Below are 22,241 nucleotides of genomic sequence, written 5' to 3'. Positions count from 1 at the left end.
AAAGGCTGTAATGCCAAAAAATCCCTTCAGACCTTAGGAAAAAGGTGAGCCTTCGGGATAAAACATCACAGATGTCTAGCTCTGTCTGGTGGCTGGTGGTGAGATTTAAACAAACGACATGTCTTTTCTATGCGTTTCCTCTTTCTGTCAGCAAAATGGAAGGAGCCCAAACCTCCTTGCTTGCTTATGCTGACATTTTGAGGTGGCAAGAGAAGCTTTAGGCTGTTCAGCTGGAAGGCATCATTTAGGTAAAAGCCTGCTTTTACAAATGAACATTTTTTTTTCCTCTTGCAAATCCTGTTTCACACTGGCACAAACTGTAGGACTGTTGCGTAGGAGAATTCATTTCCATCTCAGGCTCCTGTCTTACCAGAGCCACCCCTTCTAGTCCCTCCCAGAGGCTGTCTGCCCTGGTAGTCCATTGTTGTGATATGTACGCAGCCGAAACAGGATGACGGAAGGAGAGCCTGCTGCAGTCAGAGCTTTCTCTATTTCGTGTAGCGTCTTTAAGCCCCACAGGAATAGTGGCCAGGGACTATCTCTTCTTAAGACTTGGTTTCTGGGCTTTGGAGTCAGAGGACTGGGCTTGCATCTTAGCTCCCAATGGGGCCCTGGGCAGGTTGCTTGGCCTCTCTAAGCCTCCTGTAAAGTGAGATTGATGATTGTCGTGAGGGCCAGATTCGAAGATGCTTGCATAGGTCCCAGCACACAGACACGTGCAGGAAGCAGCAAAACGGTGCTGGAGACACAGTGCCCAGATTCAGATCCCAACTCCACTACTTTCAAGTTTGGGCAAGTTACTTTACCTCTCTCTGCCTCAGTCTCCCCATCTATGTAAGGAGTAAAATGAGGGTAGGACTCTGCAGAGCTGTTGTGTGGATTTAATGAGTTCTAAAGCACTTGGAACAGTGCCCGGCACAAGTAAACCCTCAGTCAGCGTTAGCTTCTAGTATTCCTCTGCCTTTCCAAGAGGAATGGTAAAAATTGGTTACCAGTTAGTAACCCTGCCACCTTGATATTTCTTAGCCTTGATTTGTAGTCCTCTCATGTTTATTCCCCTCCCTGATTGCACTCCTCTCTCTGCCCTGACAGCTTGACTGTCGTAGACTCTGATGGAGCTACCGACTCCACCACTGCAAGCCTGACAGTGAACAAAGCTGTGGATTACCCACCTGTGGCCAACGCAGGCCCCAACCAAGTGATCACCCTGCCCCAGAACTCCATCACCCTGTTTGGGAACCAGAGCACTGATGACCATGGCATTACCAGCTACGAGTGGTCCCTGAGCCCCAGCAGCAAAGGGAAGGTGGTGGAGATGCAGGTAGGAGAGGACGGTTTCTGCCTTTCTGTGCCCAGGGGACCCAGAGCTGCCAGACTGGATCACCTGTCCAAGACTTATCTTTACTCCATTTTATTTACCGAAGTCAGATTTGTACATAGAACATTAGCGTTTTTAAAAAAAATCCAGAAAGCTTAAGGGGCCTATAATTAACACACTAGCAAAAAACCTTTACCTTAAATGTTTAGTATCAGAGGAAAAGACTAGAGAAATGGTAGCTGTTCTAGGATAATTCCAGAGTCTTACTATTTAGAAGCCACACGGGTGCAAATCTTATTCGTTGGAGTAGGTTGCCTGACTAGATGGTGAGCAGCTTCTCTCTGAAGATACATAAGAACAGACTAGATCTGTCACCAGGTAGGTAACATACAGACAGCAAGAAAACTGGGTGGGGGCTGTGGCGAACCTGAGAACTTAAGCTCTGACTCCAGGGGTCAGCTGCTCCTCAAGCCCAGCTAACCAGCCTGCCATATGGAAGTGTGGTCCCAATATTACGGGATCATACAGCTTTTCAAGAGGAGACAGAAATCTATCTAGACCTTTATGTGAAATTTTCCAACTTTTAAGACACTACAGGCCAAACAAAATGTCTGCAAGGTGGATTCAGCCCTAAGGCTGCCAGCTTTCGCCAACACTGTTCTAGAGTAAGTTCCCGCACTGGAAGTTTGTCCTAGTTATTTATCATGTTCCTTCTGACACTCAAGAATCAATGTTTCTAGATTTGAGGCATAACTGAAAGCTCACATTTCACCTGGCTTTAGTTTAAGTATTATGTTGGGTTTCTCTGCTGTTGGAAAATCTGACAGAATTGTAAAGGGACAGCACGGCGTTCCCTTGCATCTGAGTTGCTGCCGTGTGTTATTGAGGAAGCTTTGTTAGGATCACTGTATGGCCGTTGTAGGAAGAACAGTTTTTAAAATTGTGTTATTTTATTGTCTGTTCATTGTCTTCTTTGTGGCTTGGGTCATAGAGACTGATCTCAGTTATCTTTGCACATTTTCCTGTCTCCCCTCCCTTGTGAAAACTCTGATTTCATTTGAAGCTGCTGCTGTGTTAGGGAGGGTTGTTACCTTTAAGGGGAAAACTTTTAATAAGATGTCCCACAGTGTCTGATTTCAGCATTCACAAATTGTGCTGAACGAGGAGGTAATAGCCCAGTACCAGCTAGGTTTAGAAACGGGGTAAATCACTTAGACCCGAGCAGGTCGTAATGTGTGATGTTGTGATTCTGGGAGGCTGCTTTCCCACTGTCTGTATTTATACATCCAGGGAGTTAGAACACCAACCCTGCAGCTCTCTGCCATGCAAGAAGGAGACTACACTTACCAGCTCACAGTGACTGACACAATAGGACAGCAGGCCACCGCTCAAGTGACTGTTATCGTGCAGCCTGGTAAGTTCCAACCTTGAGGTGCAGGCTCTTCTATTGGCTGGCCCCTTTAACCTTGGGGGAGAAGAGGGTTTGGGTTCTGAGCTATATGAGGGTATAAGTGGAGGCACCAATCCATGGAGCCCCCGGCAACTTGTGTTGTGCTGGCAGCTTCTGCTGTCCATTGCCCTGGCACTTTCTTCATAACTAGAGAGAAAGAGTACTTCACAGCCTCAGCTTGTGCACTTGCCCTTGGCTGGTTATTGTGCCTTTGAGGGGACCTAGCAGGTAGAGTCTCTGCCATCCCAGATCCGACCATGTCCTTTAGGGCAGCCTCAAGCCCACTTCCTCAGGAAAGCCCTATCTTATCACTCGGACCCTTTCATTTGAACGCCTGTAGCATTATTTTTCAAATTTAGCATGGCATTATAACCCCTCTAAGCTCTGCCACATCCTTTCAGCATGTCCTTTGGATGTTTCCGTCCTCTGTACTTCATTGTGAGCTCCCTGACTGTACCAGGACATATACGTCCCATAGTATGTGGAGAGGCAGAGTCTCCTCCGGACTCGCAGCACATATGTCCCAGTTGGACCCTCTCCTCTCCCAGCTGACTGCCTGCTTTTGACCCCCAAACCTCTGTCTTCTAGAAAACAATAAGCCTCCACAGGCAGATGCAGGCCCAGACAAAGAGCTGACCCTTCCTGTGGACAGCACCACCTTGGATGGCAGCAAAAGCTCAGATGATCAGAAAATTATCTCCTATCTCTGGGAAAAAACACAGTGAGTACTGACACAACCACTTATTTATGCAAAGGTCCTAGACCTTTGAAGAGCAAGGTTTTACTTGTTTTTAAGAGTTTACTTGCTCTTCTTGGCTTGTTTGGGGTAGGGGGAGGGTAACTGAGGAAGAAGGATTTTCAGAGCCAGACTTCCTATCATAAGAAAATGATATGAAGTAATTTTTGTAAAAAAAAAGGAATGCTTACCACCAGCTAGTCCCCACATAGTGCTTTGTGGTCCTGGTGCTTTACAGGTACAATCCATCTGCTGAAACGCATAGTTTAATTACACTTGAGAGGCAAGATGGAAGGGGTAATGAAGCAGAAAAATACTGTTGCTCAAAATTAACTGGGTAAGGAGGCTGTCAGGGGGGATTGGGCAGAGTAGCTATTAAGAAGAATTGAAATTCATCTACAAAATGAAAGCATTACTCTGTTGTTGTTTTCTTAAAGACATTATTTACCAATTATGTTAGTAACCAGAAGTCAAAGGCAGTATCCAACATAATACTAATTAAACAGAAATTACCTAATCGAACCATTCCTGGTTCTCAGTGTTTTCTTTCAGTTCCTTTAAACCATAACAACTGGAACTCAGATTATATGCAGGATCCCGAAAGATGTGAAAGAATTCCAAGGAGGAGTTAAAAGAGTTCAGAGTTAAAAAAGAATTAAATTTCTCTGTTTCCAAAGGTAGCAACCATAGGACTGGGTTTTTTTGTTTTTGTTGTTTGGCTAGGACATTAGAGATGGTTGGGAAGGGGCTATAATTTGACTAAAGAACCTACTTGACTTACGATTGGTGAGTTGGATTCTAGAAATTACTTTCCTCAACTCTTGTTTCTATCTCTTGGAGAACCTGACCTTCCTCAGCCCAGTGTGTTTTAATCATAACTATTGAAGATACAGCCGATAAACCTTTTAGTTAAGTTTTATTAATGTTTACAGTGGAAATAGTGCTTAGCATAGCTTCTCGAAGGAGAATCTGTTTCAGGAGGAGCTACTAGGGTCAGAGGTTATACATTTAAACAGCAAAACAAAACAAAGCAAAACCGGGAAGTTTGCAGATTTCGCTGGTTGTCCAGTAGTTTTAAGGAAAGCTCTGGGGCATTTTGATCCTTAAGCAGAAGTGCTGTGGTATGTGTAGCGTTGTGCCTGGGTGTTGGCACAGAGCTCACCCCCAATTGCTGCCTGCTGTGTGAGACCCCAGGGAGAAGGAAGGAGGGGGGTGTACTGGGTCCTCTGTGGCCCCTGTCCAGGAGCTGGAGGGAGCTTTGCTTACAGAGCCACTAAGAAGAGGATAGTTTTGCCCTGAGAATTCCTCTGCAGCCTTGGCCCATTTCCTTTTCCTGACTTTTTAGCAGGAAGGAATTTGGCATGTGATTAAGAAATTCATTTTGCTTCTTTGCTGGCAAGAGCTGAATCAACTACTGAGCCAGAAATGCTTTTCAGAAACATCACTCCGAAATCATTCTTTTGATGAGAAACCTGCTCAGAGCACTTTCTTCCTTTTATAAATTGGAACAGCAAAGAATTTGAATGTTCTAGAAGCTCATATAAAAGATAAGGCTAGATGTGTTTAAAACTGGTGAATGGAATTTTCTGATCAGCAGGTAGTCTGTATTTTGGGGCCAAATGACACTCTGTCCAAGTGGAATATTTTTAAACTTGTCCTCTCAAGGTCTGGGAAACAGTAGTTCATGTCTTAGCTGAGGCAATAATTGTCTGCTCCTGCTGAGTCGGACAGGAGAGCAGCAGACAGGTACAACTCCACCCTCTGGTTCTCTCTTTGTCCAGGGGACCTGACGGGGTGCAGCTCGAGAATGCTAACAGCAGTGTCGCTACTGTGACCGGGCTGCAAGTGGGATCCTACGTGTTCACTTTGACTGTCAAAGATGAGAGGGACCTGCAAAGCCAGAGCTCTGTGAATGTCATTGTCAAAGAAGGTACCTACCTGCCTCAGGTTGCTGCAGCAGCCTCTGGTCAGATACCTGAGGGATCGCCATCTTTTGTTTGGCTGCAGAAACAGATTAGAGACAAGGGTAGGAAAGAAAGTTGGGGGTAAGAGCAGCTGTTATTCATTTGCTTTTCTAAAACAACCTTTAATTGAGAGTGAATGTAAGATGAATTTTAACTTCTTGTGTTCCCCTCCTTTCCTCCTCTTCTCCCTTCCTTCCTTCTCTACTGAATAGGGAAAGAATTAAGGTTTTTTTCCTTTGCATTTTTATTTTGCCTCTGCTGCTAAGACCTGGGGTTTCTGTGACTCTCACTAGCTACAGTGACATCTGCTGTCAGACTTTAGAACGACTGTCCTGCACTGTCGCTTCCTGTGCTGGTCCTAGGAGCCTGCATGCTGAGGCCGACATGAGGCCGAGAGTTGGTTGGCCTTGCTCGGACTTGCAAGCACGATGGCCAGTGATGAAGTCGGGAGGGCTATCAGCTGACAGTAGGGATAACTGCCCGACACGCACTACACACCTGTGTAAACAAAGCTGTGGGTGGGGCCCAGGTGAAGAGAGGTCTCTCTCTCCTGTTTCTCTATTAAAGTACTAAGGAAGGAATTTAAAAAGATGTTCAGAGATTAACATTTTAAGCCACATTTTAGAGAATTTGTGGTATCAGCTGGATGAAACTAAACTTCGAGGCTTTAATCCACTGTAGGCGTTTGTTTGCAACCATCATACACCTCCAAGGCAGAGAAATGGATTCCCTTCAGGGGGTCTGCTGTGAGAATTCAGGAGGAAACTACACTTGTCTCCTCTGTCTTAAGGTGTCAGCAGAACATTTCTCTGGGTGGGGCTGGAACGGTAGGAACTGCGGCAGTGCTGGCTTTAACTCTACAGTGTCATTTGCTGGCACAAATAGGCCTTTGAAACAGTACTCCAGTTAAGACGCTTTTGATGTTTGATTCCCCATAAGTATCACGAAGCAGCATTTCTTTTCTTCCAGAATGTGATATTATTTCAGTGATCTCTCTTTGATTAGAAATGAACAAACCACCTGTAGCCAAGATAACTGGGAACGTGGTGATAACCTTGCCCACGGACACAGCACAGCTGGATGGCTCCAAGTCCTCAGATGACAAGGGAATAGTCAGCTACCTGTGGACGCGAGATGAGGGGAGCCCGGCAGCAGGGGTAAGCGTGCCAGTTGCGGAGAGCAGCACGAGGTCAAGGTGGTGAGATGGGGCGCGTTCCTTGCATCAGACCTGGCCTGCTCTCTGAGATCCGGGGAGCTTAAATGACTTGCCTAGGGTCACTCTACAAGCTAGTGTGGCATAGAGTGTCTTTCTCTTCCCCGATCCCAGCAGCCATAGGCTGCAGTGCCATTACAGAGCGGGGAACTGCCCAGAGTTGAAGTTGTCCAGCTCAGAGGGGGCTTCATTATGACAGAAGCAGCAGCTCCAGCCACAAAGGAGTATGGTTTTGTTCTGCAGCATAGCCATATTGTTCAATCCCACAGGAGGTGTTAAATCACTCTGACCACCATCCTGTCCTCTTTCTTTCCAACCTGGTCGAGGGAACCTACACATTTCATCTGAAAGTGACTGATGCGAAGGGTGAGAGTGACACAGACCGGACCACTGTGGAGGTGAAACCTGGTGAGTTCATTTAGTGATGACACTGAGTGGAATTGCTGAGTCAGCCAAGCAGGGCCTCAATCCGGAGACCCCTGCCCTCCAGCATGGACAGAGCCAGATGGTACATCCAGCTCTTTGAAAAATCTAGAAAGCCCAAGCTGAAGGATCGTTAGAGACTGCCTGTTCCAACATTACCTCTCCTACCCACGCAGGAATGTGGACCTCCCCCTGCTCATCTCAGATGGAGAAACGGAAACTGAGAGAGGGCGGGGCTTGCTCAGCGTCACACGGCAGTTGTGTCAGAGCCAGGCCTTTGTGGCCCTGTCCAGCATGGTCTCCCCTCCATGTGACTGATGAGAGAGGGCTCCGGGTACTTGGGGAATCTGAGCTCAGGAATAACTTGAGTCGTGATGTCTCATCGGCACCCAGATGCAGGAAACCATTTATTTTTATAAGTTGAGCCTCAGGCTTTATCTGACAGCCCAGGGAAGGTAAAGTAACTGGTGTCCTTTACACTTCCCAGATTTGCAGAAATAAAATTTCCTTCTTAAGTAGAAGCAGGTTTTTATTTTGCTTTGAGGCTAATTTGGTATTAGAAAGGGAGTGTGGAGTGGGGTAGAGCTTTATAAATTCCTGAGGATCTGATGAGATGTTGACTTTAAACCTGCTCTTTATTATCTAGGCCACGCTCCTGTGTGGATGTCTTAGATGGGAAGGCATCCTGGGAGGTCTGTCAGTCCTTCCTTGTCCCATCTCTCTGAAGGGCAACAGCCAGACACTATAAAATCTCTTCTGTGTGTAAAATCAGATCACAGATAACCCACTAATTATGTTAAGTAGACATCCGGATGGGCAGATGGTACACTCGAGGGTGTGGATGAGGTGTTCCGAGTAATCACTCTGAACTTCCAAGTGTAGAACAGTCTTTAGGACGTAATCAAAAGGAAAGCACGATGGTCTCCCAGTTCTGAGTTGTAAAAACATCGTGCAGCTCTGTTGTGGCTCTAAGGACATCCTTGTTTGTTGGCTGCCTGGACTTCCTTCGTATTTACCGTTTTCAAACCTGTAGGGCAGGTGCATTCCCTTTATTGATAAGATTGTTGAATGGACATTTTCCCTCCTATTGTTGTAGACAAAGTACAGCAAGTCACGAATCAGATGTAGATCAGGAGAGATTGTTAGATAACCTCCACTTGGCCTGGAGAGTTCAGCAAAGCCAACTGGGGACAGACTTTTAAAACAAACCTTGAAGTGTTTCTCTTTGCCACTCCCTTCACTAAACCCCGTTGCCTTGGCTTGGTCCCCAGCACATGCATGGTAATTCTCAGGTTGATACAGGGACCAGGTGTCCTTTTGAAGCTCTCTCAGCCAGCCCCAGGCGCATTAGTAGGAATTATCGCCCCTTTCCATTTGAAGGAGGTCTGTTGCGTTTCTGAATGCTCTCACAACTTTCTCTCCTGGGCCCAGATAAACGCGCAGTGGCAGGTCTGTGTTAACTGTCCTGCTTCTAAAGCCATGACTGATGCACATGCTTTCCAGATCCCAGGAAAAACAACCTGGTGGAGATCATCTTGGATGTCAACGTCAGCCAGCTAACTGAGAGGCTGAAGGGGATGTTCATCCGCCAGATTGGGGTCCTCCTGGGGGTGCTGGATTCCGACATCATTGTGCAAAAGATTCAGCCGTACACGGAGCAGAGGTAGCTGGGCCATGAAGGGGGGAGAAGAGGAAAGACTAGGGGTCCCCTGGGCTTCATGATCAAGCCGAGAACTAGTGTGGGTAGATAAAGGTGGGCTCTGGCCAGGAACCACTCAATGGTGTCCATTTCTTGAATGAACTCGTCTTCTCGTATAGGTCACATGCTCTGTACTAGACACTGCAGCAGGGTACCAGGGTGTAGGGTCAGAAGAGGTCCATTCTGTTTGAAGGCCGTAGTCTATTAGGGGAAATAATCAAGTAAACATACATCATCAGTACAGAGTGGGTTTGACAGAATGTGTGGTATCTTGGAGGCACAGAGGCAAGGGCAGTGAATTCTTTCAGGAGGGTTGGGGTAGGGGGTAGTCCAAAGATTTTCCAGAAGACATAGAACTTGCATTGGTCAAGCATAGGAGGACTAGGAGGAAATTCAGTATGGGGGGACAGCATGAGCTCTGATCCTGTGGTACGAAAGTAGTTTCCTCTGGTTCAGAGCCGTACTGGGCCCCAGAGCATGGTGGGAGAGAAGGCTGCTGTGTAGACCGAGAAGTTATATGCAAGCCAAGGATTTTAGTTTTAATAATTTGGGCAGGAGGACTCAGCTTAGTTTGTTTTATGTGTGTGAAGTTTTTGTTTTTGTTTTTAAAGCAAGGAAATTAGACTTTTTTGTTTTAAAGGGCGATCAGGAGTGTGGAGGCTACACAACAATAGGGAGAGACAGAAGCCTGGGTGACCATCAGGAAGCTTTGGGCCTCATCTCGTGAAAAGGGAGTAAAACCTGAATTAAGGTAGTGGCGATAGAAATGGCAGAAGACATTAAAAAGCAGTTCAGATGTAAATTAATAGGGCGTGGTGAGCCTTTGGGAGAGGGAGTGAATGAGGTATGAAATAGAAGCCTGAATAGATGGTGAGGGCCGTTCACTGAGATCAGGGATACAGGAGCCTGTTTCGAAGGAAGGGTAATGAGTTCAGTTTTGACTATTGAATTTGGGGTTAATGGGGAGATGTTTCATCAGGTAGTAGCAAGTATAGGCCGGAACCTGGGGTGGAGGAAAAGCCAGAGATAGGGCGTCACTGCATGCAAGCAGGAGTCAAAGCCATGAGGACATGAGTCCCACTGTGTCAGGAGGCTGAGGACGAGCTCTGGAGAACACTATTTAAAGAGAAGGCAAAGAAAGGATTGCCAGCAAAGGAGACTAGGAAAGAGCAGTCAGAGGTGGGAGGAAATCCAGGTGGGACTGGTCTGCTGGGAGGTAAGGGAGGAGCTGGCAGTTGGGGGGGGTGGAGGCGGGGGAGTGTGGTGGCTGCCACCAAAGGATTCAGATGCTTACAGAGAAGCGGGTGTGATGAGGACACAAAACAGGCTTTTGGGTTTGTGATTAGAAGATCATCAGAATTATAGCGAGAGCATTCTACTTAGGTGTTGGGGGCAAATTCATGTTATGGTTTGAGGATGCAGAAAAGGTAAGTATAACACCTCTTTGAAGAGGTTGGTGCTGAAAATAATATGGGAGATAAGATCACAAAAACACCTTTTAAAGATGGGAAATTCTTGAGCATTTTTATAGACTGAGGAGCAGGTGCAGAGGAAAAGGAGATGGTGGAGTTTGGAGGGGTGGGTTATAAATGGAGGTAGGTCTGGGGTTCTGGCCTTGGGCACAGCAGGAGCACCACTTTGAAGGCAGGAGGAAAGGAGGGAAGATGAGCTATTATGGGCACGTTAGGGGTAGAGAGGATGAAATCAGAGAGCGTTGGCACCAACGTGCTGCATTTTGTCTTTGAAACTGGAGGCAAGGCCCTCTGCTCTGAGGAGGGAGGAATGAGGTGAGCAGCCTGAGGAAAGTGGTAAAGGTTGTAGATGGGGGGGCAACAGCTCCAGGAAGGGGTACTGCCTTTGAGCAATATTGGGGTCTCAGCCAAGGTTAGAGACTAGGTGAGAGCAGTGGTTCTCAAACCTAGCTACATAACAGAATCACCTAGAGCTTTTATGAACGTACCGTTACCCGAGCCTCACTCACCCGAGATTATGATTCAGTTGGTCTGGGCACCTAAAATCTAAAAGCTCCCCAGTTAGGGTTCACCGGATCTGAGACAGCGTGATGACGAGGACTTCCTTTATAAGCTCTGCTCAGCAGCCCAGTTGTCGGCAGAGAAAGTGGCAGCTGGGATAGATCCAAGCTGTGGGAACTGGCTGGGTAGAAGCAGTGGAAAGACATTAGCCGGAGTGCTGGTAAGAGCACAGTGGAAGGGTCTGCTCGCAGACTTGCTATCACAGCACCGGGCACGAGGAAGAGAGAAGCATCATGATGGCTGGGCTTCTGGCTTGGACTCGGGTGACTCAGTTGAGGAATTCGGGAGCAGAATGTGACTGGAGGGAGACAGACAGCGTGTGACAGTAGGAAAGAGCACAGGCCTTCCACCAGACGGGGTACTTCACCTCTCTGAACCTGTTCTGTCACTTGTGAAAAATCTACTACCCGTTTTATAGGATTGTTATTGAGGCTCCAATAAGATAATGTTTGTGTAGTCCCCACCACACAGTGAGTACTCAATAATTATTATACGTTTGAGACATGTTGGATTTGAGGTGCCTGTAGAAGATCTGCTGTAGGTATTCAAGCAAGCATTTGCAGATAAAAGATTTGGTCACTCAGGAGAGACATGGGAAGAGGAGATAACGATTTGAGGGTTATTAGTATATAGATAGAAATTGAAACTGTAATCATGGATGAGAAACTAATGAGATGTGGACCACACATCTTTTATGGTACAGATTTGTTTCTTGATTCTGGAGTTTATGATACCTCATCATTGGCCTCCCTGTTTAGTAAGCTTTTGGAAAGTTGTTTATGACAGTGCTTCCGGAACTTTCATGCCATGCCACACATGGAAAATACTACTATTTACATGGCACTTTGGGATAACTAGACTTACACTGTAAGCAGCTGGCCCAGGGCCTCTGGGACACTCAGGTCCCACCCAGCCACCCAGGTGCTGAGGCACATCTATAAACCCAGTGTGACCGACCTACTGACTGGGAAGGTTCCGTCTGTGACACTAACATGAAGCCAGGAAGCAGGCTAACAAAACTGGAGGCCAAGCTGCAGAGAATAGGTTTTGTGCCACCCAGATGTGAGTTCATACATGGTCTGCCTCGGATAGAAACTGACAGAAAGCAGACTGACTGCGGGTGGGGAGTATTGTGACCTTGCGTCAGCCGTACCACTGTGGAGTCTTTCCTGTTGCTGTCACAGTAGCGATCCTTGTGGCTGTTTTGGCCTATGCATAATGCTTTGATGCCGCCTAATAACTTACATTTTACAAAGCATTGTGGTTTCTCTTACAAGTAACCCAGGCACGAAACCAATAGCACTGCAGTTTTAGCTGTTAAAAGGCTGACAGCCGGGATGTAGTCAGAACCAAATCCCCACTTTCCTGGTCTCTAGGTACCTGTTTGGAATGGGTCCTCTTGTTAGCCGCAGCAGCTTAGGGCAGTTGTAAAAGCACAGGCCTTTAGAAATGTCAGACATGTCAGGGTTGGGGTCTGGCTCTGCCATAATTAACTGTGTGACCTTGGGCAAGTTACTGAACCCCTCTGAGCCCCCCATGTTGTCCTGTGTAAAATGGAGCTGACGTGGACAACACCTTTCTCACGGGCTTGTTGTGAGAAAATGCGTGTAATACTTCGTACAGCGTCTGGCACAAGCAGACGGTCCTTAGCACAGGGCGGCTACTGCTGCACTTGTTGACAGCGTCACTCATTCAGACTGTTGCCTGTCTCTGCAGCACCAAGATGGTATTTTTTGTTCAAAACGAGCCTCCTCACCAGATCTTCAAAGGCCATGAGGTGGCAGCGATGCTGAAGAATGAGCTGCAGAAGCAGAAGGAGCATTTCCTGATATTCAGAGCCCTGGAGGTCAACACTGTCAGTGAGTAATTGTGGACGTTGGGAACCGGGCCTCACCTGTCAGCCGCCCCTGCGCTCGGGGTCCGTCCTGTCCTCCAGGAACATGGAGGTCATCTCCACTCCACCACTGTCACCATGAAGAAGTCCCGACTCATTGCACATGTTCCCAACCTGGGGCCCCTGGGCCCGGCGACAGCGTTCAGAGGGGCTGTGCGTTGTGAGTGGGGAAAATGACATCTTTCTTTCATTAACTTCTAACTGAAATTCATATTTCCTTCAATTATGAAGGTAGGTGACAAACTTCGGTATTATTAACAGAACCTCTGACTTTGAGGCAGTAGAAATCACAGTAATTTCGTACCACACATGATGAAATGTCACTTTTACTTATCACTAGTTCAAACTTATCAGTTGTTAGACCCACTTCTAGATCTTGTTACTTAATGTTTTAATAAAGGCACACGTTTATTATTTTTAAAAGTTATAGTCTCAAAAACATGTTCAATGTAATTGCCTTCCTTTGTAATATTCTGTATTTTATTTTGGCAATTAAACTATTCAGAGAAGGGGGGTCTACGGGACATGAAAGATTAAGAACTGCTGATGTAGAGAAACGTCACGTACAACACAGTCTGGAACCATTCCAGTGGCCTTTCTAAGCTCTTGGGGTGGGTCTTCAGGAACCGTCACCACAGGCCACTGAACGGGGTGCCTTCACACCTGCACGGGAGCTGGCAGCTGCTGGTCCCCTCTTCACCCCCAGCTCTGACTCCTGTTGACTGTCCCTTTCCCGCTACTTCCAGCATGCCAGTTGAACTGCTCTGAGCATGGCCACTGTGATTCGTTCACGAAACGCTGCATCTGTGACCCTTTTTGGATGGAGAATTTCATCAAGGTGCAGCTGAGGGATGGAGACAGCAACTGTGGTGAGATTTCTGCTCGGGACGGTGCCAGCTAATTTGGCACGGAGTGTGGCTGTGAGTTGAATGGGTGGGTGTTGGTGTATATGAGGCAGCTGAGCAAGCGAGGAGAACTTTGTGTATTGTGTGTTTGCACAGGAATTTTGCTGCCTTCCTCCACACTTGTTCCAGGTTAGAGGAAGGCTCTGAAGCAGTTGTTAAGAACCAGGCTTAAGTCCCACAGCTGCACACTGCAGCCTGTCGGCCAGCCGCAGTGGCTCCTGTCCTGTGGAGTGCCTGTATGCGACAGCCTAGTGGGAGCCCTCAGCTTTCTGTCCCCCTCCCTCCTTGAAGCTCCTTACAGCCACCCCACTGCCCCAGGGTCTCAGTGGAGGGCCTGAAAAACTGGGCAATTCAAAAGGTTTAAGGTCTCACCTTCCTGGGAGCCCTGGGGTCACTCTTGTCTACAGAGTGAAGCCACCTCTTGCCCAAGGTGGGAGCAGCCCAGACCTCCCTCTAGCCTCTTTCTCCACAGCCCTAACCATTTGTTTTTCTTGACAGAGTGGAGCGTGTTATATGTTATCATTGCTTCTTTTGTCATTGTTGTTGCCTTGGGAATCCTGTCCTGGACTGTGACCTGTTGTTGCAAGAGGTAAGATGGATTCTCCTTGGAAACTGATTCAGGCTTCCAGTCACACAGTGACTCCTCAGAGGGGTATCCGGTCCCTTGCACAGGGACAGTGCTGAGTCCTGGGGTGTACCCGTCCCGTCGCTGGGGTAGTGGCTTGGCCCATGCAAGGCACACGCAGAAGGGTTTTCCTCACCTCAACACTGGTGAGGGCGGACACACACTCCTCTGCCAGTGGCTGGCACCAGTGATTTGGAACCTGGGCAACGTAGCCGGGTGGGAATGGGTGGGCCTAGATGTCAAGCTGGGTCACATCTGTAGGGTGTGTGTCCTTTAACACTCCACACCTCAGCTTCACCACCTTAACACACGAGTTCTTCATGTTTTCTGCTTTCTTTTCTAGTTGGGATTCACGTGTGTACATGTTTTCACGTAGGTTAGTCATGATTAGCATTATGCGTTTCATTTGAACCTTCCTATCTAGTCCTGTATAATCATAACATTATATGTTTTTCGTTGTTAATATTCATATTTCCCTTGCCCTTTGCCCAGAATTGGTGAGGATTATTTGAAGAACAGATTACAGTTACCATCTTCCCTGGCTGAGAAGTGGGGAGAGAGCCCCCCACTAAGCAGCCGCCTGAGATGGGGCCCTGCACGCCACCTGGCTGTCACCCTGTGGTGGGCTACCTGAGGTTCACACACAGCCTGTTTCCTGAGCAGGGAGGGGATTGTGTTTTTCAGGCAAAAAGGAAAACCCAAGAGAAAAAGCAAGTATAAGATCCTGGACGCTACAGATCAGGAAAGCCTGGAACTGAAGCCAACCTCCCGAGCAGGTAGTGACCCTGGGAACAGGACTGGGGGCATCTAGATTTGTGCACTCTCCCTGTGAAGAGCCACTGTCACTATCCCCTCCTAAATGTGTCACTAACAGCTTTTTGTGCTAGAAAAGCATTTTGTTCCCTGCCTGATGAAGGCTGAGGGTCGACGTGGCCCTGCGCTGGCAGAAGCTGCCTGCTGGACGAGCTCTCATGCCAGGGCTTGCTTCTTAGCTGTCCTTTCTTTGCAGAGGGGCTGGGCCACTTGCTTTCCTTTGCCTGCTCATACCCCTCATGGTTCTGGCCTGGAGCTTAGCCTTGTAGCCTTTGAAGCTGCCCCTTGTAGTCAGGCTCAGGGACTGGTCTCTCATGCCTGACCTGTCTATCCTTTCTGGGCAGACAAGGTGAGATCAAAGCCAGTGTCTGCCAGCTGACCTTTCAGCCAGCCTTTCTTTCTCTCCCATCTCTCCTGTGTTTGGCAGATAGATGCATAGGCTCCATCATTGTCTTACAGCAACAGAGGGTTATGCAGGTGCATCGGGCTCACCTGTCAGGTGCCTCCCACCCAAGAACTGCCAACTGCATGAGATGCCTCCTAGCACCATCACTAGATGGCTTTCAGTGGTGGGGTGAGGAGGGTCAGGATGGTAGAGCCTCCCTTGCTCAGCTGGGCTCAGTCATTGGTGAGGTTTCCATGCATCGTGGATGCCACAGGACAGGCATCATCTGTTAATGGGAACTGGACTCTAGTTATTCCTAAACCCTCTGCAGGTAGTACTACTACTATACAGAGTATTCAGCATCTCTCACACTTAAAGCTTTGTGTTAGGAGAGGTTGTAGAGGGAATATAGAGAGTTCTAAGACACAAGCTCTCTCCTCAGAATTTCAGTCCAGTGAGGGAGAAAAGACTTATCAGAAGAAAAGAAACGCTCGAGGGAGTCTGAACTCTGCACCCAGGCAGCTCGGTTAGAGAACGCTGAGGGGTGGTACCTGCAGGTGGTGGGGCTTGTAAACCAGAGAAGTGCAGCCAGAGCATCCATCCCACACCCGAATACCAAAAACGGAGGTCTGGAGGTGAAAACATGCACAGCCCACCCTCCACACAGCAGCCAAGGTTGTTTGTGTGTTACTCTGACAAGGTTTTCCCACCCCTGAAAACCTTTCAGCGACTTACTTGGGTCTGGTAGGCATGGCCTTGGTGAGCTTGGAGCAGTTCGCTTTTCTGAGCTCTTCCTTCTTGCTGATTTCTCTTTTCTGCTGATTCCTACCTTCTCAACCCTCCCTTAACCTGCTAGTTAACGTCGTGCTCATCTTCCTCCCACGTGTTTCAGCATTTCCCAGTATTATATTAGTTATGTACTTGTCTGTCTTACCGGTCAGTGAAATCCTTGAGAGCAGGGGCTGTATCTTATTGATCTGTGAATATGGGTGGAGACCACTGTATACCAGGTCCTATGCCAGACACCACTTAAATTATGGTCAGCCAGCCAGACTCTGCTCTTATGTGGCTTATATCAGATAGACGTTAAATGTACAAATACACAAAAATGTGATAATTAAAAAGGTCTTTATAAAGAATAATCCTCAAGCTGAGACCTGAGGGACGAGTAGGAGTTGGTCATGTGAAGACTTTGGGAAATAGCATTCCAGGCAGAGGAGCAAGTCGGTGAAGGACCAGATGCTGGAAGGAGCAGAGGACATTTGAGGAAGTAGAGGGTGACACGACATGCTGGACATGGTGAGCAAGGGGCAAGTGGCATGAGGCTGGACAGAGAGCAGGACCTTGTTGTGGGTTCCTTCTAAGAGCAGTGGGGAGCTACAGATAGTTTCTAAGGGGGTGAATGGTGCAATTTTATTTACATTTTAAAGAGACAACTATGGCTGCTGTATGAAGGAATTGGGAGGGTCGAGAGTAGGTGAGAGGACATTCTATAGAATGTCTTTGTGGTAGAGAGATGATGGGATAAAGAGAGGCAGGTAGAGTCCAAATGCACTTTGGGGGAAGATTCATAGTATGTTGGCTGAGGAGTGTGAGAGAAAAGGACAAGTAAAGGCTGGTCCCCATCCTCCTTCTTTGAGTATCTGTGGGCTGGCTGATGTTACTCACTGAGATGAGAAAGACTGGAAAAGAAATGTGGCAGATCGAGTGTTTGGTTTAGGGCAGTTATGAATGGGGTTGAGGAAATGAGGCTGGAAGATGGAAAGGACCAAATTGTGGCAAGATCTGAACATCTGCCTAAGGAGTTAAGCACTATTTTGATGGTGATGAGAAATGACATCTTGAAAGTGCTGGCTTAGGAAAATTAGTCTAATGCCAACATTTAATTGATTGAAAGGAAAAAATTACAGGTGAAGGCCAGCAAGATTTCTGCATTGGTCCAAGGAAGAGGTGATGATGGCTCAGCCAGCATAGTGTCCTTGGGATGGCGGAGCGGGAGAGACAGAGAGTGAGAGCACTGTTGAGGGAATTAGCACATCTGGTGCAGTGACAGTGTGGGGAAGAGGAATTAAACTGTACTGCAAGTGTCAGTGTGGGGATCTTCCACGTGCTGGTGAGCGCCACAGAAGTGGGTCACATGCCTTCTGGGAGAACGTTGAGGGCTGAGAGAAGAGTCCAGGGCTGAGCAGCCCAGGAATGGCAGTGGAGGGAAGAGGGGCATCACCAGGTAGTGGCCAGCAGCGTTTGCTTCTGCACAGGAAAAGGATGAGAACTGACGACACTGGAACAGCTTCTGGTCACCTAAAGAGCTAGAATAGCATGGTCGACGACAGCTGATGTGAAATGCCAGGTATTTAGGAAGTGAGTAGGTGAGGAAATGGAGGCCCTAAGTATTTAAAAGTCCCTGAGTTAGTTGAGCACTGAAAAGTGAAACAGGACGGGGGTGAGAGGGCAGGGGCTTTCTCAGATGGGGTTCCAGCAAGTCCGTGGGCAGATCCAGAAGATAAAGGAGGGACTGGGGCATAGAAGAGAGAAAGAAGAGAGGGGGACAAGTGGAACTAGGAGACCTCTTCTGAGGCAGGGAGGGAAAATCTGGGTGGTGGTACAAAGAAGTGCAGGGTTGAAAAGGCAAAGTGGGAAGGGAGCCTGATGGCAGTATGGCAGGCAGGCTTCTAGTGACAGTGACAGGACAGGCAGGCAAGGGAGCCACAGGGTGGTCATCTGTAACCAAGATGAGACTAGAGGAGGCTCCTCAGGCTCTTCTCTTGTGGGGTGTCTAACTGGGAGCGCAGGGAGAGCCCCTTGGATTTGGTGGAGCACTTGTTCTGGGCTCTGCGGATTAGTGGCTGCGGCCCAGAGCAGGGTCACTAGTGGGATGAGGGGAATGGGATTCGAGAACGTATTGTAAAAGAAATTCAGCTTGAAGAGTAAATTTAGTGGGGCATGATGTACGTGGAAGTGTTTGCTGGGAGCCAAGTTAAGCTTGGATGAGGAGTGACTGTGGAAATACATGTAGAGCGGTCCCACCTGAGCGAGCCTCCGGGCAGAATGTGGGGGAACCTGCCTCAGGAGAGGTGGTTTACATTCAGCAGCTGTTGTTTTTGGTTTGGTTTTGCTATTCTGTTGATAAAAAAAAATTTTCTATTGAAGTATATTAGATTGAACCATATGGAATTACTGGTATCTGACCTATAAAAATGACATTTTTTTGTGGTTCAACCTAATACGTACAGAAAATCATTAACACAGCTTACTGTATTTTCACAAGTGAATATGCCCATGGAATCAGCCCCCAAGAAGGGCCCCCTTTGTGCTTCTTTCCAGTCACTGCCTCCCCCCCGCCATTTATTTCTTGTATCTCGGTGTAGTTTATATAAATGGCATCACTGTGTTTGGCTCCTTTCACTCAACATTCCATTTATGACATTCATCCATGTTATTAGGCATAGCAATAGTTCGTTCATTCTCATTGCTGTGTAATTTCCATTGTGTGAATGTTTTTATTTGTCTGGCACAATATTGATGGGCGGCTGCTTTTTCTCCATTTTTGTCTGTGATGAGTGCAGCTGTTAAGTGTTCCTCTTCCATGTCCTTTAGTGAACAGACGTGCGGATTTGTTAGGTGTTGACCTAGCAAAGGAATTGCTGAGTCATACATGTGTCTGTTGAGCTGCCATTGACGTTACCAGTTTCCCAACTTGTGTTGCTTAGTGGGTGAAATCCACCCAGTTCTTCAAGCAGAGTGGGAGCCCGTGGCAGGAGGGCCCAGGGTGAGTGCTATGTGCTGTGGAGCCAGGAGCACGTGTCTCCCCTTCAGGCTCCTGTCCACCGCAGCTGTGGCCCGGAAGGGCTGTGGGGAAGGGAAGCATCAGTGGGTCCTAGGAGGAGACAGTCCCTAGAGGGCACAGAGAGGCAGGGCTGAGTGTTTCATCTACAGCGGCAAAGCAGGGGTTTTGAGGGTCTTGAGCCTCCACTGGGCTTGGTTCTTGTTGGCCACTGTCCCCCGCCACCGGAGAAGCCCAGGATACTGACGTTCTCTGGCCCTGCTGCTCTGGCCGCTGAGGCTCAGTGGGGGACGTGACTGTGCAGCCATGTCCCAGAACTGTACCCCTAACATGGTCAAGGCTGGGGAAGCTCCTTGCTTGAGCCCGAGCACACTGGGCAGATGGACCAGCACACGGACATTGTCTGCGTGGGCGTGGTCCCGAGTGACAGATGCAGTCAGAGCCTGGGTGCCCTGAGCATTCCCAGCCTTTAGTCCTGTCTGGCCAGGAAAGGGCAGAATGCTGAGCATCCTTTCAGGCACTCTCAGTGTTTCCTGGGGATCTGTGTGGGATCACAGGAGGGAGAGTGATTGCTGGATGATGAGCGTTCAAACACACCTCACCTGACTGGTCACCTTTTTAAGACAGGAGGTAGGATAGCTCCTGGGGGTGGGCAGTGCCAGGGCCCAGAGCACGGCCAAGCCAGGTTCTCCCTGTTGGCAATTCCCATTTCTAGTCCTGCTGTCTCAGCCTACCTTTGCTTTCTCTGGAATAGTATTTGCACCAGCCAGAGGGCAGCCATCTTGCTGTTAGGTGGGATCTGCCCTAAAGCCATCACCAGACCACATGGTATGGCGTGGTCTCTGCACAGCCGTAGGCATAAGTGTAGTGAAGGTGACTTCTGTGGCTTGCAGAATCTTAGACATGTTTTCTGACCTCAGTTGCTCCTTATGGGTCCTTGTTTGTGTGTTCTGATGAGCTGACGGCTTGGGACTGTCTCTGAGAGCCCCTCGTCCAGTCAGGCTCCCCCTGCAGGAGAGACCTCCCAAGCCATGTGCCTGCCCTCCCACCCCGGTCCCCCTCAGTGAAGCCAGAGCACGCATCTCCGTAGAGCGAAGTCGTGTCCTTACTCAGTGTCGGGAACTCTGGTGAGCACTTCACATCCATGCTGAGGCGGGACACGGTGAAAGCGGCTCTAGAGCCTGAGTTCTTGTTTGTTGTGCTTTCCTGCCTCTCGTAGAACCCCTGTTCATAAAGGGAGATGAAACATTGTCCATTTAAAAGAGAATGTCATTGGGTGGCACTAACCAAAGCTACTGGAGATAAACAGGCAGCACCATAACTGTTGGGCTCGTTTACTGACTTCGCGGTTCCATCTAGCCAGGACGCCTCCTTCCCATCTGCCCCTCCCAGCGGAGGGGACAACGACTTCCTGTCCCTGTGCTCCTCTTCAGGCTGGGCGGAGGGTACCGGGTGTGGCGCAAGCATGGGGAGTCTGTGCTCCTGACGCTGGGGTTCCTTGTCTTGTCTCCTTTGCAGGCATCAAACAGAAAGGCCCAATGCTGAGCAGCAGCCTGATGCACTCAGAGTCGGAGCTGGACAGCGATGACGCCATCTTCACTTGGCCAGACCGAGAGAAGGGCAAACTCCTGCATGGTCAGAATGGCTCTGTGCCCAACGGGCAGACCCCGCTGAAGGCCAGGAGCTCACGGGAGGAGCTCTTATAGCCAGCCACCTGATCTGTGTCCTCAGGGTAGGGCTGGCAGGGCCCGGGTCCGGAGCATGCCAGGCTGGTTCTCATACCTCCCATTTCAGTGGGCAGCTGTCCTCCCATCCCAGCCTCCGCTGGTCACTCCTGCCAACACCCCCAATGAGAGCTGCTGGTACTTGAACCCAGAGAGACATTCTCGGGAACCCCTGAACAAAGCTGTGAACGAAGAGGTTTCCTCTTTAAACCTGTTTGGTAGCCCCCCACCCCCACCCCAATATCCTCACCTCAGGGCCTCCTCTTTTGCAAACACTCCCCTCCTCGGAGGGTGGACAGAGCCAGCCCCTGGCTTCCTTTCCAGCTCCCTGTCGGCAGTGTTGCTGCTGCCAGGGCACTTGCACAGCGAGGCCTGGCTGTGCCCCCCTCCCCTGGCTACAGAACCAAGCACCACCAGCTTCCTGGCTCTAAGAGCCTGCCGGCATGTTCTTTGTTCTCTTCTTTGGGATGGAGTGTGTCCTCCCTAGGTCTAGAGGAAGTGGCACCCCCTTCTCACCACTGATGCCGGGCTGGTAGTGCAGAAATGGTGTCTGGCCCAAGATTTGGGGAGAACTGGCTGTTTCAGGAATGGAGAGGGTCCCCTCTGGCTGCTGGGCTGTTGTGTCAGAACAGCTAGGCTGGACACAGACTGCCTCCCCCTTCTCCTCCTGACCAGCGCTGGCTACTTCAGGGCTCAGGCCACCACTCCCTGTGCCCAGAAGAGACAGCCACAAACGGACTGGAATGTGATGGCATGAGAGCACATGTGTGCGACTGCCCCACTGCGGTTTCCTCTGCGTCTACGTGTCTTCTGTGTCCCTTGCATGTGTGTGTGTGTGCTGGAGTGTGTGTGTGGGGATCACCTCCTCACAGGGCTCTCGGCTCCTCACAAGGCAACCTCGATCTGGAAAGACTCAGCTCCTTGGAACAGACTTCCTGAATCCCTCCAGCCCTCTCACCGGTTCCTCAGCCACGGGTGTTGAGGTGTGGGAGCTTTGGGGAGTCACTTTTTAAAAAGAAACTTACAGTTTATACTACACTACTGTCTGCTGTGAGATGATTAAACATGCTATTTAATTGTACACGTGCTTGCTGCGTGTGCTTTGTGCTCTATCACTGACCTGTATCACGGGTCCAGCCACCTGTGCACCCCTGTGACGTGATGGCCTCCAATCAGGAAGTCCTGGCTGTGGCCAGTGGGGCTGGCTGCTGCTGGAGGAGTGCGTCACTTCTGGCCTCTGCCGGCCAGCTGTTCCCCTGGGCTTTCAGGGAGGGG

General features: G+C 49.0%; 1 protein-coding gene across 3 annotated transcripts in view; it reads left to right on the top strand.

Moving 5' to 3' along the window:
- The window catches only part of KIAA0319L (KIAA0319 like), an 89,358-nt gene extending 67,311 nt beyond the window's left edge, over positions 1-22,047 (top strand). For all 3 annotated transcript variants that reach the window (XM_019726497.3, XM_019726494.3, XM_019726495.3), the window contains exons 10-21: positions 1,093-1,321; positions 2,609-2,732; positions 3,357-3,489; positions 5,286-5,434; positions 6,474-6,625; positions 6,951-7,089; positions 8,608-8,767; positions 12,553-12,695; positions 13,477-13,599; positions 14,134-14,224; positions 14,945-15,036; positions 20,761-22,047. In XM_019726497.3, the coding sequence (XP_019582056.2) occupies positions 1,093-1,321; positions 2,609-2,732; positions 3,357-3,489; positions 5,286-5,434; positions 6,474-6,625; positions 6,951-7,089; positions 8,608-8,767; positions 12,553-12,695; positions 13,477-13,599; positions 14,134-14,224; positions 14,945-15,036; positions 20,761-20,948 (1,723 nt within the window). In that variant the 3' untranslated portion in view covers positions 20,949-22,047. The remainder of the gene's footprint in view (positions 1-1,092; positions 1,322-2,608; positions 2,733-3,356; positions 3,490-5,285; positions 5,435-6,473; positions 6,626-6,950; positions 7,090-8,607; positions 8,768-12,552; positions 12,696-13,476; positions 13,600-14,133; positions 14,225-14,944; positions 15,037-20,760) is intronic.
- Positions 22,048-22,241: the final 194 nt, after the last annotated feature.

This window comes from Rhinolophus sinicus, chromosome 14 (assembly GCF_057876585.1).
Source record: "Rhinolophus sinicus isolate RSI-liver-muscle chromosome 14, RSI-T2T, whole genome shotgun sequence".
Lineage (NCBI taxonomy): Eukaryota > Metazoa > Chordata > Mammalia > Chiroptera > Rhinolophidae > Rhinolophus > Rhinolophus sinicus.
Note: the sequence above shows the minus strand (reverse complement) of the source record. Positions and strands in the feature narration are given on the sequence as shown.